We start from the raw sequence: 15,165 nt of genomic DNA, 5'->3' as shown, positions 1-15,165 counted from the left end.
AAGAGAGACAGACTGTGTGTGTTTAGGTGTGTGTGAGTGTAAATGAGGCAGTTAGGGTGGTCTCCCTGATGGGGGCCAGTGTTCTCTTCTATTTGCACTAAATGGTCTAATCAATACTCCCTGACATGGAAACATAGTGTTTGTGTATGTGTGTATGTGTGTGTGTGTGTGTTCTCTGGGTGTGGACAAGTGCAAAGCTGTGTGTTACCATGAGCGTGTGTGGGTCCATTGTTGAGTGTGTGTACGTCGCTGACATTGTACGAGGGGCTGTGAAGTTTCACGCGGCGCCGTTAGGCCGAGGCTCAGCCAATTAAAAATCCCATTTCATCCTCAATAAGGCTTTATTTTCTGGATGGATGGACACACACACACACACACACACACACACACACACTCAAACTGGACCCACAAGCAAGCAGGCACACAGACAATCACAAAGGGGACGCACACTTACACAGGCTGACTTTGTACAGGGGTGAGTGTTAATCTACATCAATAACTCTTAACTATCGCCACATGTAACAGCTGCGTCCGTGCTGCTATTGTACTTCAGGACCAACTGTGCATTTTGCCTGACGCTTACTTTCCCTAAAATAGTGGTTTGAGGGTTCAATCCAGAATATTCTGCAAAGAAACTCATTAGTATGATGTTTCTGTCACGTGACACGTAGTATAACGCCTGAGGTATGATGATACCTTCCAAACATGGTTATAGGGTTAATGGAACAGTCTTCCAAACATCATCTGAGCATCACATGGCGTTGACATGAAGGTCAACAGTGACAACTGATGAGTTCTAAAAAAGAGAAGAAGGAACATTTTGGTCTATCCTACTACCCTGGTCCATTTGAATATGTTTGGACGACCACCAGCCTAATGTGCTGGAGGGGTTTGTGAATAACGGTGATCCTGGGAGCTTAAAATGGTAAATGTTCTGCACTTAAATAGCGCTTTTCTACCTAGCTGGTACTCAAAGCGCTTTACACTGCATCTCATTCACCCATTCACACACACAAGCACACCGATGGCAGAGCTGCTATGCAGCTGACCTGACTCAGCGGGGGCAACTTAGGGTTCAGTATCTTGCCCAAGGACACTTTGGCATGTGACGTGGCAGCCGGGAATCGAACCCACCATATGATTGGCAGACAACTGCTCTACCTACTGAGCCACAGCCACCCCCAAAAAAGGTCCCAGGATCACCGTAAAGGACTACTACTAATACTAAAAGGACTACTACTAATACTAAAAGGACTACTACTAATTCACAAAACCCTGGTGAAACAGACAAAGCACATTGTTTAGACGCTGCTTCATCTTATCAGGAATATGGAAATCTGAGCCCACTCCTGGAGTCAGACCTGGGAGGAGAGCTCGCCATCACGCCATCACGCCTCCGGTGGTTGGGATTAGACCTGGACCTGGGCAGGCACAGTTCAAACTAATCACATAAAGCCACAACTCTGTGCACGGTCCACCACCTTCAGGGTTAAGTGCACTGTCGGGGACCTTCACAGGCTGGTTTCATAGGTTTCCAGTGAAGCCACTATTATAAATATAATTACAGAACAAACAAAAATCTTATTATGTACCTAAAACATACGTCTGGTCTGCTTCTTCAGACATGAAGACACATTGTTGGTGTGACGCTAGCTACGGCTAATTTCTGAAAGAGAACTGATAAATATTTGGACAAACTACTGCAATGATTTGCCTTCAGATAAACTGAACACAGCCCTCAGTAATCTTCAGGCTGAGGTTTAGGAAATAAATGATGGCAGCGATAGTCCTACATGTAAGAATAAATGTGTACTGTGTGCCACTAAGAAGATATACAATATCACCCTGGTGAGTTTTTATGAGCATTAAAAAGACAATCAAGCGAGTTGGCCTGAAGCCATAAACCATTAACTAGCTGAACTGATGAACCCTGCCTCTGTGTCTATGAGTGTGTGTTTGTCAGTGTGTGATCCGTGCGCCATAATGAAATCCTTCAGTGACAGCATGTAGGACAAGAGTTCCTGTTGTTATAAAGAGAGAGAGAGAGGGAAGAGAAAGACTATAAAAAACAAGAAACACAGTGAACTGGAAAGAAAGATGAATGATAAAATATGAGAAAAGACATGAAGAGAGCAAGAAAGAGAGAGACGTGCAGAGAAGACAGAGGAGAGAGGAATTAGTGCTGTGTTTTTCATACGTTGCAGTAATCTCAGTTCAAATGGCAGAGCTTCACCGAGCCGACAAGTATGGTAGAAGTGGTTTCTAAGTGTTTTCTGCTTTAGTGCGCCCCAATAAAAACGGTGCCATTTGAACTCAGGTGGCACCAAATAACAGCAACGAGCCATCGGAAAATGCTTCAGTCTGTCTCTTTCCAGGAGTGAGAGTGTGCTGAGGTTAGTTTACGGCAGGAACACAATCTGAACCATCCAGAGAAGATGACTCAAATGGCGGGGTTACCGTGAAGGTCTAAGTGAAGCCGTGCGTGCTCTCGTACTCCACACGCCGTTTGCAGTGGCATCTTTGAACTTGCTGAAATGGTTTTCAGTTGTGTGTTTCAGTAGCATGTAAAACACTGTTGGTTTGGTGAATACACAGGTAAATGTTCTCCTGTGTGAATGAGGAGCACTAACAGGATCCTGTAATTATAGAACTGTCAGAAAGCTTGTAACAGTGCGACACATGACCTGGAAGTACATCTTGCATTTCAGGTGTTACATGCAGCTTTCAAAGGACCAGAGGGTTTTAATCTTTTTATATCTGTGTCAAACATGATGGAGAAAAAAGGGTCGTGCAGTCAGAAGTGGAAACTACTAATAGAGCGGGAATGATTTTTAATCTTCATATGTGTCATATTATTTTTATTTTGTCATGTTGTCAGTTTCAGTCACTATTAGCAAATGAAGCATGTGACAATAATTCCAACAAACAATTAACATTAATATGACTTTTCAGTGTATATGTTTTCAGTTTGTATATCATACTGAAATAAAACAACACCAGTCTTTTCACATTTATGTTTACATTATTACCTGGTAGTAGCTGTTCAAGATGCTACATGGTGCTAATGTCCCACAGGTGGAACATTGGGCGGAAACACATTAAATTAATGAACTAAAACACCCAAAATCATCCACAATGTACAGACTCTACTACTATTTTAAAGAAGAATGAAATGCTCCTGAGCACTGAGCATTAAATAGACCCAACTCCTGATAGAACCTGGATCGTCTGGGGAATTAGACACGTCTTTCTAACCCTTTTCCAGCTCTAAAAGATGCTTTTGGTTCCCAGAATGCTCACGACCTTATCACACTGTCAAGCTGTCATATTAATTTGTATGTAACATTCATTTTTATTCTATATTTAAGAGCATGCAGGCAGCTTCAAAAGGATTATATAGAAAAATTAGAAGCACAGCCATGACGCATGACTATTAACCATTAAAACAAGAAGCAGCCTCAGTCGTTTGTATGACTGGGGCATTAAATCTGCACTGGTTGTCATATGTGATTTTGCCAAGTTATTTATTGTAGTATTATCATTTTGTGGCATTTACACTGATTTTCTGGCATTTAACAAAGGAGGAACCTTTGCTCATGCCTTTGAATTCACAGTACGTTAAGTTTAGACTTGTGGACGACACTTTCTCTCAGTAACATTTCTTTTATGACAGCCTGTCACCCTCTCTCTCTCTCTCTCGGCTCTATTTCAGCAGCGGCGCCTGTCACTTCAATTCACTTCTGGTCATTTCAGTTCTGCACTTTCATACGTAGCCGGTGATGAATGAATCAATTTCACTTCACTGACAGACAGAGTGCGTTTGAAAGTTTTAGGGATGACGATGAAAGGACCATTATTTCATTAACACTAGGCCAATTCATTTGGCATACACACAGACACAGACGCACCTACACACACTGTAACAGATCAAACCATCACACAACAAACAAATGTTGTCGTACCTTCTCTTTTGTTGTTGCGCAGACATTTGACTTTTGGCAGTTTGGTGAGAAGCTGACAGTCACTTTCTGAAAAAAAGAAAGAAATAATGAATTCAGATTAATTAAATTTAGAATTGATATAATTGTGTGATATGTATTATACATTATGTGTTTATATGGTAATTTCTCTAAAATTCTGCAGGGAAATTAGCAGTTTGTTGGAAAGCTTTGCAGCAGCAGGGCGACAATTCAAAGCTTTCACTTTGACAATTCAGACATTTGTTTTGTTGCTGTTCAGTCGACTGTGTGCTCCCCGCTGAATCTTTGACTCATGCTAATATATTATTTTAACCATAACTGTCTGCTGCAATACACGCTCAAAATATACGGTGCTCTGGTGCAAAGTGTCCAAACAAGAACAGAGACAAGGAAAAAGGAGAAATCAGGACAAGAGAGATATGAGTCATTTCCAGACATGAAATTAATGAATTAATATTTCATAAATGTTTTGGGAAAACAGTGACATTTGGAAATATTGTTGCTACAGTGTCAGGGTTAGCATGCTGATCAATATCAACCTCTTGTGCAAGTGGATAATGTTAATGTTGTAGCATGGAAGAAACCTGTCGGACTCACACTGATCCTCACGTTTCACCTACTTTAACTTTTAAGAAACTGTGTCCTGCTGTGTCAAAGTGTAATTGTCCTCAAACACTCCAAACCTCTATCAGAGCCCTCTGACCCAACATGGACGCCTGGTTGCTCTCCTCTCCACTAAACGCTTTGTGACAAAAGGCAAGAAAATACTTTGAGCCTGACAGATATGTTCTGACCCTTTATGAGGGTTAATTCTTTAAAAATGTCGCCTTCAGTCAGCACAGTTTTTAAACCTATATTACATTAATACGAGATGCAGACTGTGCCTGAGCTCCCAAAACCAAACGAGCTTCAATGAACATGAACTCATATTAAAGAAACACCGGCCTGTGAAATGCTAATACAGGATGAGGGTAGCGAGGTGTTTGATGTTGAGAAGCAGAATAAATGTGAGGACAACCTCAGCACTGTCTTATGGTTGACTTGGAAAAACAAACAGATATTTTGAGGAACATGCAGTAATAACCATCCCTCGAACCTGAGTCGGTTGCAAAGCAGGATCAGGAGTAACAGAAGCTGAAAGTTAATGTTAAAATGAAGACAAAGACTAGACTGAAATGTTTTAAAATGACAAACGTTGTGTGGGAGGAGAGGATATGAATTTTTATAGATCAGACAATCAGTTGTAAAACCTCTCTAACCACTGCACATATACATTAGCGTTAACACCGTTTATCCTGTTGTTGCTCATTTGCACATAAATTTCTGTTTACTTGCATTTATCAGTCTCCAATGCTGATTGCATCTTTCCCTTTGCCGTCTCTGCTGCCATGCCTCTCTCTCTCATCATTGATCATTTCTCCATGATCTAAATCTGTAACTATTTAACCTTGATTACTTGGATTTTCACTGCTCGAGTTGTGCATCCAGCAACAACTGCCCCGACGGGCTGTCACGGTGGAAACCCAGCAGGTGTCACAGATAATGACATGTTGGAAAGAATCACCGGCAGGTACTTATCAAGCCAATAGCCACAGAATGCATGTTGTGCACAGTTAGTTTTGCCTTCTGGAATAAAAAGTGGTCATGTTTTTCCTGTGGGGTTGAGTTAATTTGATCATATCTGAAAGAGGCTAAACACACATGTTGTTTTCTCGCTTCTTTTATTTAAGTCAGATGTGACTTGGATGAATAAACGTGCAACAACTGAGCGACCACAAACATGTATGAATAAACTTTGAGTCAGTGAACTCAGATAAAGCTCCAGGACCAAATGAAATCTTGTTATCAGGTGTTTGGCTCCACTTCTCCTGATGCTGCTGTTTCACTTGCAACTTGTGTAGTTTTCTGTTGCGTGTTTGTGTTTTTCTCATCTCGGCTGTGCTCCCTGTGCATCAAAGCCAAAGTGTAGACATATTGTTTTTGATCATATCAAGTGCGAGCTCAGCAGATATGAAGGAGAACTTATTTTCTAGCAAGAGTAGGAGGAAAAATGGAAACTACAGCTGATCAAAGCAAATGTGTTCAAGGTTTTTAACCATCTACTGTATGTACAAAACCTCTGACTGCTGCTCACCTGTACACCAATTTAAAGTTCAATACAGTTTAATTATTATTAGACGGTATCACTCTGAAGTGATGCTGTCCTGTAAAGTAAAAAAGAATCCACTCCAGGACTCAGACAGAATATAATAAATATAAATATATACTGAAATGCAGAAATATTACCCCCATTACTCTGCTGTTACTGAGATGTTACCTTGTAATTACCTGGTTATTACCCAGCTGCTGTCTTGTTATTTCACAAATATTAACCTGTTATTACCAAGATGTAAAGTAAAGATGATTGTTAGCATAATTAATAATTAGTTGATAATAAGAGAAGCTAAGAACACGCTTAGAAGAAGAAGAATACCCTCATTGTAAAGAATGTTAACACTGCCAGCTTCATAGTTTAATAAGAAATCTGTTTAGGTCCATCTTTGTATGTTTGGTCTGTTTCACCTTGACTTTGATTTGTCTCTGGAGACAGAGCAGACACAGCTGCAGGCGAGACTCTGTTCACACAGCTTGTTGTTCTTTGACCCACAATGAAAGTTTCTTTTCATCTCCATTGTCATCCTGAAACTGTGGACCCAGCTGCTGCGGACACATTCCTCCCGCTGACCTGTTATCGTTGACCTGGAAGAAACCTGGAATGTGTGTGTGTGTGTGTGTTTGTTTGTATGTATTGATGTGTGTGTGTCCAGCTGCAGCTCACCGTCCTCGCTGAAGTCGTCGACCAGAATGATCTCATGTATGAGATGAACTGGGGTTCGGTTTAACACACTGGAAAGAAAGAGAAAAACATTAGTTTAAAATATGCACAAACACGCACAAACATGATATTCATGTATAACCGAAAAAAAAAAAAACTATGTGCAATTTACAGAAAGGTGACAAGTAAATGGCAACCAACACACACACACACACACACACACACACACACACACACACTCTCAGGTGCTCATGAATCCATTATGTATGCACTGCACGCCATATGAAACAACACACTGAAAATGTCAGCCCAAATTCCTGTTATGAAAATGTATGACGTGTCGCCTCTAAAAAACTATTTCATTAAAGAGGAAGATTGAAACATAAAAAATTCATAACTTTTACTGGAAGAAAATGAGAATATGTGTTTTGTTCTGGGTGGGCTTATTTTATTTCATTATTTCCACTCTTCAATAACCTCTGTGTTCATCAGCCCCTCTGGATAAAGCTGAGGGGGAAGAGGAGGCGAGGAGGAGGCGAGGAAGGAGCAGGTGGGGTGAGAAAAGAGAACAAAGGATGTAGGACAGGGTAGAAAGGAACAGACAGTGTGAAAAGAAAAGAGGAAGAAGGGATGGAGGGGAAGAGGGAAAGAAGAGAAGATGGGCAGTAACAAGAGAGGAAAGAGGAAACGATGGTGTGAAGACGGAAAAGTGAGGTCAGAGACAGAGGAAAGAGAAGAGGTGGAATCATAGAAAAGATAAAAAGTAAAGGGAAGAAGAGAGGGATGAAAAGAAGAGATGAGTGAAGCAGAACAGAGAATTAGGAATAAAGGAGAGAAAACATGTATTAAAGGGCAAAGTCACAGAATAAGATATGAAAAGAAAGAAAGAAAGAAAGAAAGAAAGAAAGACAGAGAACAACTGAACAAGAAAGAAGACAAAGACAGAGAACTGGAACAAAGGGAGGAGGCAGATGATGAGTTTACAGATGATGGAGGATATGCAGACAGTTGTTGAACCAAAGAACTGAGGATTAAATTTAGTAGAAGAGAAAGTGAAGGAGCAGAGGAATGGAGCTTGATAATGTAGGAGGAGGAGGTGTGGAGAGAAACTATGAGTCTCTGAGGCACTGGACCCCATCAGGAGGAGTGATGGATGCAGGGAGGGAGCAAGAGGAGGGGGCTGGGAATAAAAAGAGGCGAGCGGGAGGGTGAGAGACTGAGAGATGGCAGAATAGTAAGGGAGACAAATAACCCTGATTGTAAGTCTCACTCTCTGTGGAGTCTGAGGGCCGATCAGGAGAGATGGACGAACGGATTGATAGATGAGATGGAGGGAAGGACTGAGGAGAGAGGAGGAGGAAATGTCTACGGCAAGCAAATAGAAGGACTAGAGATAGAGGAGGGAATATCTATCTATCTCCATATGTACAGTGTGTGTTATAATGCGAGAGACACAACAGCTTTCTCTGTTCTTTCTTTCTCCACACCTCTCCTCCATTTCACCACCTCCCTGCATCCTTCTCTCTCACACACACAGGAGTTCCCATTCTCTGGTTCACAGGCCACTAGCTATGAGGCTTAACCTCCCCTCAGGCGTGCTGAGGGAGAAGCTATCTTCAGCTCACAGAAAATATTATCACCGCTGACAATACTGCAGTCGGCTGCCACAGAATAGCGGCTCTATATCTGTGCGGCTCATATCCAACACTCTACATATCAATTTAAGGGGGGAATTTTTGGAGGAATTTTCATTACCTACAGCTGCCATTTGGAGAACGCTGTCATCCAAAGTGCTCTGAGAGCGTGCATTTGCAGAGCTGCATGTGTGGTCCCGGTGGGAATTTAACCCCACTCTCAGCAGTGATGCTAAAAGGGAAGGGAGCCTCTGTGTGAATGCCAGGGTGCAGGGTTCAATTCCCACAGCAGCCACCTGTGCTCAAATTGTGCACACTCACACGAGGGTGATGCAATTTGGATAAAAGCGATAAAAGCTGCAATCGAAATGGACAAAAACAACCGAGGTAATGTAGCACTCTACTGTCGGCCATGTTGAGGGGCCTCAGAATTTCTTTCTGCTCAGTGGCTGATGCAGCTGATTGATTTTGTGTCTTGTCAGTCCAGCCTGCACCCCGCTTCGTGCCAAGTGCATGCTGAGGCAGGATCCAGCTCGACATGCCCCTGATCAGGGTAAGTAGTTTAGAGAATGGGCCGATGGATGGATAGTCAATCAGCTCATTAACTATAGTAGAAGGCTTGAATTGAGGTATGGATTGAACCTGAGTAGCAAACTTTAGAATTTGCAGACGTTTAGACAAACTGCAGGTTGGATCCATGATGTTCTGACGTTGTGAAGTGCGACACCTATTAATAAAAGTGAGTTATATGTAGGTGACTCTATGTCAGGATGTACACAGTGTGAGTGGGTGTGATGATGTGTATGTGTGTATGTCTGTGTGTGTGTGAACCGGCCTATTCCGGTCCTGGGGTCCGTCAGTTATGTGTTACGGGTGAAGGCTGTGTATAAACCAAAACAATGATAGCATGAGTACAGAGTGTGACAATATTATTATGATTAGCTGTTTCACAGTTTTCTCTTAACACTCTACAAAAACATGTGTGTTATATTGGTTATTTTAGGAGAGATCTTCTCTTGACTCGTCCTGGATTTGATTTCATTCCTGTGTCAACATTTTATATCTACAACTGACATAAAATGTGGTGATAAACACATTATAACTACACCAATACCAAAACAGACACAGACATTTCTGTGTCTACATTCCCTTTGTTTGTCCGGTGCTCCTTCATGACGCTACTAGAAAACCTCAATTGCAGCTTTCAGATTGTTTTTCCTCTCTGCTGCCCAGGATTTATGGGTTTATTTACACCTGAGAAGACTTGTTGAGAGCAACTCTTTCCTTCATGTTTTGTTTTACTCGTTTGATTTCACACCGTTCACGTGCTATAAGACTTTTCTCTGTGGACAATTTTCTTCTGTTTTATCGTCTCCAAAGTTTTCTCCCTTTCCATCTTTCTCTGTTCGTACCTCAGCTTCATTCTCTCTCTCTCTCTCTCTCTCTCTCTCTCTCTTTGCCTGATTGGTTAGCTGACAGCCAGTTCTTCCATCCTCTACCTGGCTACAGTAATTCATTATTACCTTCTTCCAGCGCTTTTGCCAGTCATCCGTTTCCTGTCATCTTTCTCCAGCCTGTTTCTCTATCAAGGCAGCAAAGAAAGACTTTCACCACAAAATTACATGTCTATTATTTGGAAATAAGCCCTATTAATTCTTAAATGACCCCGGGATGAGATAATTTTCTGAGTCAGGCCGTTTTTGAAATCCAGTACAGTATATTACGTGATTTAGCTTTTCAAAATTATACACTATGTCTCTTTTTTAAATTGCGTCTTAGATCTTTCTTTCCCTGACAGAAAGCCTTTCCCAGCAAATCCAGAGAAAATGTTCTTGGAAAGAAATCCTGATTCAGCCACTCAATACTGAATACTGTCTAACCACCAGTGATTTATTATGTTATATGTCTGCACCCAGTAAACACTGTCTCATCACTGCTGATCTACGGGGCTATACATCGACGTTATCAGCGGCTTTCATCAAAACACTAGTTTATCCACATAGAGTTTTGTCACTGTTCACTGTAAATCTGTTTTTACTAGTTTAATTAGTTCAAGTGTTTAATTAGTGAATGCTACTTGTCTAAACTCATCAGTCAGAATCTATTACTTCATGAAATCATCGTGTGGAATCAAACATCTGTGATATTTCTGGAATCCTGTGGTTAGAACAGAAAAGGTCTGCAGTAAAAGTAAAAACTATAAATCTGCCTAATGACTTCTTGCTAATAAATCCTGAGTGATCAGTTGTAGAGGAAGTGATCCGGACTCTTTACTGTGCGTTTTTAGGACCACTGAGTCAGAAAGTGCTGAGCTGGTGCTGATCTAGAAGTGGCATTTCTACACCCCCAACGACTGCTGGCTGCTGAGCAGAGCAGGATGGCTGGTTGGCTCAGTTACAGTCTGACTGATGGACCAAATGGGCAATTAGCTCAATAACGGAGTCATTTTCTAATCTTTCCACGGACGTCGCTGTGGACGTCATAGACACGATTACAAAAGAACAAGTTCAAATTAAAAGCTTTGATAGTGAGATATGTTTAAGTGGTAATGGCTCATTTTTCCTCATATATTTATTAGTTACCTGAAGTTTTCATGTTAATTACAAAGACTTTTCAAAAACAAAGACCCAGACTCAGCAGCATCACACATTTCTATGTAACTCAGGCACTCTGGAAAATAAAGATTATCTGAAAAAATACAGGACCTGGCAATAAAATCTTTTTATTTGCATAAAAAGACTTCTGTAGACACAAGGCCATGTTTATTATCATAGAGTCAATGGATATAAACTGTCTTTCTAAATCCACTCTATTTTAAACTAATCACTATTAAAACTGACTTTTTGCATGAACCTTTGCCTAAAATGTCCAGTGAAACATCTTTAGCCAGGATGACACCCCCACTTCCTAAAAAATATCAGTAGAAATGGAAAAGGAGGAACCCAGAGGTGCAGGAATATGAATCTGAATCAGTCTTGTTCTTTTGTTTTTACTTGCGCTGCACATCATGCTTCATTAAAAACATTCTATTCTACACATGAATCTTGCTGGGTCCATATTTTTGCAACAATTTTATTGAAGGTGCTAAGACTTAAAAGTATTCTGAAATATGCGAGTATGTGTGTGTGTGTGTGTGTGTGTGAGTGATTGCTGCCTGGTGCATGAAGGACATAGCCTATTGTAGAACAGTTTGTGAATGTGCTCAGACACTGAATCAATCAGTCGGTTAATGAATGCATGTAAACAAAATGAAAAGATAAGTGTAGGCTGGATATCAAAACAAACACAACACTTAGATTTTTAATTAACCTTTTTTTTCTTCAGTTAACATCCAACATGTTTACACTGGTTCGACTGTAGACGTTATCAAAGTAAAATGAGGGTAAAACAAGATGTACATTAGATTAGATTCATTTTTTGATATTTCTCCTTCTTGTAGAATCAGTTTACTTTGTCACTCAGCTTTGGATTAATACTCAGATTTCTCAACATAGCTGTTTTCATCTATAATATTTGTCACATTTGAGGAGATTTGTCTCTTCCGCTCCTTTTTTCTCCACAACGCTCCAGTGGCTCCTCCATAATTTGAGCACAGGACGCTGTTTTACATGAACACACACACACACACAGCCAAAACAAACCAAACCCATTAAAAACCAAATACGTCCTCAAAAGCTTCACATCCCTTTCTGTCTCTCTCTTCTCTCTACGCCTGCTTATCTCTCACCCAGAGGAGACAGAGAAGATGAGATCAATTTTCGGATCAGAGCTTGATTAAATATCGACAAGGCTCGGCTCTCCCTCAGAAAGCAACTCTTTGATCACAAGATGAAAAGCTTTCAAAGTGCCCATCATTGTCTCAGAAATCAGACTTATTAAAGTTCAGCCTGCATATCGCTGAGCCCCAAAGCACAGAAAACTCTAAAATTACACCCTTTTATAATGTAATTGTAGACATTCAGTATGTGTTCAGTGTTTTCAACGTACAAGGAGCAAAGCATGATTACAGATAGTAAAAGAAAAACCTATCTAGCTATTATCTGGCTATTCACGATTTATTTATTTATTTACTTATTTTCTCTTCTTGAAAACTGACGCCTGAAATTAAATTGCATTTTTTTTTCCTAATATCTTTCAAAGCTTCTTAGAAGTTTCATAACACTTATTATCTTTTGTAAACTTTCCGGCTCTGATTCAGTGAAGATTGGAGAGAGAGAACGGAGAGAGAGAGAGAGAGAACGAACGAGAGAGAGAGACAGAAGAGGGGACGAGACGAACGGAAGAAGAGCAAACAAGAGGAAGACAGATAGGAGAGAGGAGAGAACAGAAAGAGAGAACGAGACAGGAGAGACAGACGAAGAGAGAGGCGAAACGAGAGAGAGAAGGAAGAAACGAGAAAAGAGAAGAGAACGACGAGAGAGAGACAATCGAGAAGCAGAGAGAGAGAGAGAAGAAGAGAAAACAGAGAGAGAGAGAGAGAGAGAGAGATAGGAGAGAGAGAGAGAGACGAACAGAGAAGAGAGAAGAACGAGAAGAGAGAGAGAAACGAGGAGATGAGAAGACAGAAGGAGATACAGGAGAGAAGATAGAAGAGAGACGAGAGACAGAAAGAAAGAGGGAGAGGGACGAAGAGATGTAACAGAGAGAGAGAGGGAAGGAGGGGAGGTAAAAAAAGAAAGGAGGGGAGGAACAAAAAGAGAGAGGAAAAAGATGGGAGGTGGGAAAAAAGAAGAAGAAAAAATAGGAAGAAAGAGCACAACAGAAGAGAGAGAGAGATGGGGGGAAAAGATAATCCACGAAAAAAACATAAAAACCCCAAAAAGGGGAAGAGGACAAAAAGGGAAAGAGGCAGAACAAGTGAAGGACAGAGAGAGAGAAGAGTGTTAGAGGTGTTAATCAGAGGCTGCAGGTAGGTGGTGCTCAGTGTGTGTGTGGTTGTGTGTGTGTGTGTGTGTGTGTGTGTGTGTGTGTGTGTGTGTCTGACAGTATCTCAGGGCTACATCAGTGGCCATTAGTGTTTGCAGCAAAACAAACACACCTTGATAGACGTGGTCGCTTCGAAGCGCAACCGCCTGCAGAGCGAGGCGGAGTGTGTGTGTGGTGTGGGGAGTGTGGTGTGTGTGGTGGTTGTGTGTGTGGTGGTGTGTGTGGTGTGTGGGTTTTGACCTCTCCTTATTGGGTTTCTCTCACCTCCGTGACTTTGGAGAAGAGGCAGGCATCGTGCACACACACGATGACACATAATAATAACACACACACACAAACAACACCCACTCCTCAAATGGCTCCGCTCATCAAATATAAATGATTTTCGCACCATCTGGTGAAATCTAAAGTAAACACTCGTGTTCATCTCCTGTTTGTCTCTTTTCTCTTCGTCTGTGATTTCTTTTCATCCTCTTTACTCATCTTAACCTCAGTTCTTCTTGTCTTCCTCCTCTCAGTTCGTCGTCCTCCTCACCAACCTCAGTTCTTGTGAACTCAGTTCTCTTCTGCTTCTCTTCGTTCGCAGTTCTAGTTCTTTCTTTTCTTCGGCTTTTCTTTTTTTTCTTAGTAGTTTTCTTCTTCTGTAAAAGAAAGGAAAAAGGGGGGAGGGAAAAGGAAAAGGAAAAGGGAGGAAGGAGGGGGGAGAAAAAAGAGAAGGAAAAAAAGAAGAAAAAAAAAGGGGAAAAAAGGAGGAGGAAAAAAAAAAAGAAAAGGGAAAGGGAAAGAAAAAAAGGAATAAAGAGTGGATCGGTCGGATTAAAAGGAAAAGGGTAGGGGGAGGAGAGGGAGCCGTCAGGAAAGGGGGACGAAAGGGAGGAAAAAGGGGCGGGGGGGAAGGGGTCGGAAAGAAGAAGGAGGCACGAGAAAGGATCTAGTGCGTGCCATGGGGAAGGGAAGGAGTCACAAGGGGGGAGAGGGAAAAGGGCGAGGAGAAAAAAATACACTAAAAGATCAAAGACGGGCAACAGTTGGGAGTACGAGAGTAACAAGAGAAGACATATTAGAAACCAGGGAAGGTAGGAGTTTATCCTGGACGGGGGGGGGGAAAAGGAAGAGGGGGGGGGGGGAACTTGTGAGGTGGGAGAGGTGAGGTTGGGGGGGGGTAGACAAATAATGGGATTATATAGATCTGGTTTGGGCCCCTCTGATCAGACAATAACTGACAAAGTATCATTATGGGTTTGGTTTTTATTTTTTTAAAAAATAAAACTTATTGAACTCCTTTGAACTTGAACTCTCTTTTTCTTGAACTAACTCGGAACTCTAAACTTTAATTTCATTGAACTCGGTGGTGTTTCATCATTCAAAATCACAATCAATGCAATCAACCGCTCCAACGATTCTGTCATTTAGATATTCTAGGTCTTCTTTTCTCTTCATTTTAGGTCTTTTAGTTTTCGACTTCGAATATTTTTGTGCTCATTGGTCACTTCCTCCGTCCTAGCACGGTTTCCTTTCACTTCCTTCCCTGCTCTTCTGTAAGGTCCGTATCTAAATCTCTAAATCTAAAAAAAATTGAATGTCGTATCTACCAACCCAAATAAATATCGGTATCAAATAAAAAAGAACTAGTGCTGAAAATCTAAAAGCTAAAAAACTATCTACCCACCGCCCTGGACATTAACTTAAAAAAAAATTCGAGATCTACCTAACTACCCATAAAAAACAAAATCTAGAACCCTAACCACTACCCACAAAAACGAAAAAACCTGGGGAAACCTCGAAACACCCCCTACAGATCTCCTCTCCC

The 15,165-nt window shown here is 41.3% G+C and overlaps 1 protein-coding gene across 1 annotated transcript in view; it reads right to left on the bottom strand.

Annotated features, from left to right (window-relative positions):
• The window catches only part of galnt14 (UDP-N-acetyl-alpha-D-galactosamine:polypeptide N-acetylgalactosaminyltransferase 14 (GalNAc-T14)), a 115,708-nt gene that overhangs the window by 28,437 nt on the left and 72,106 nt on the right, over positions 1–15,165 (bottom strand). The window contains exons 3-4 of the mRNA XM_026341864.1: positions 6,799–6,866; positions 3,963–4,028 (exon numbers count right to left, since the gene is read on the bottom strand). Of these exons, the coding sequence (XP_026197649.1) occupies positions 3,963–4,028; positions 6,799–6,866 (134 nt within the window). The remainder of the gene's footprint in view (positions 1–3,962; positions 4,029–6,798; positions 6,867–15,165) is intronic.

This window comes from Anabas testudineus, chromosome 24 (genome assembly GCF_900324465.2).
Source record: "Anabas testudineus chromosome 24, fAnaTes1.2, whole genome shotgun sequence".
Taxonomy (NCBI): Eukaryota; Metazoa; Chordata; class Actinopteri; order Anabantiformes; family Anabantidae; genus Anabas; species Anabas testudineus.
Note: the sequence above shows the minus strand (reverse complement) of the source record. Positions and strands in the feature narration are given on the sequence as shown.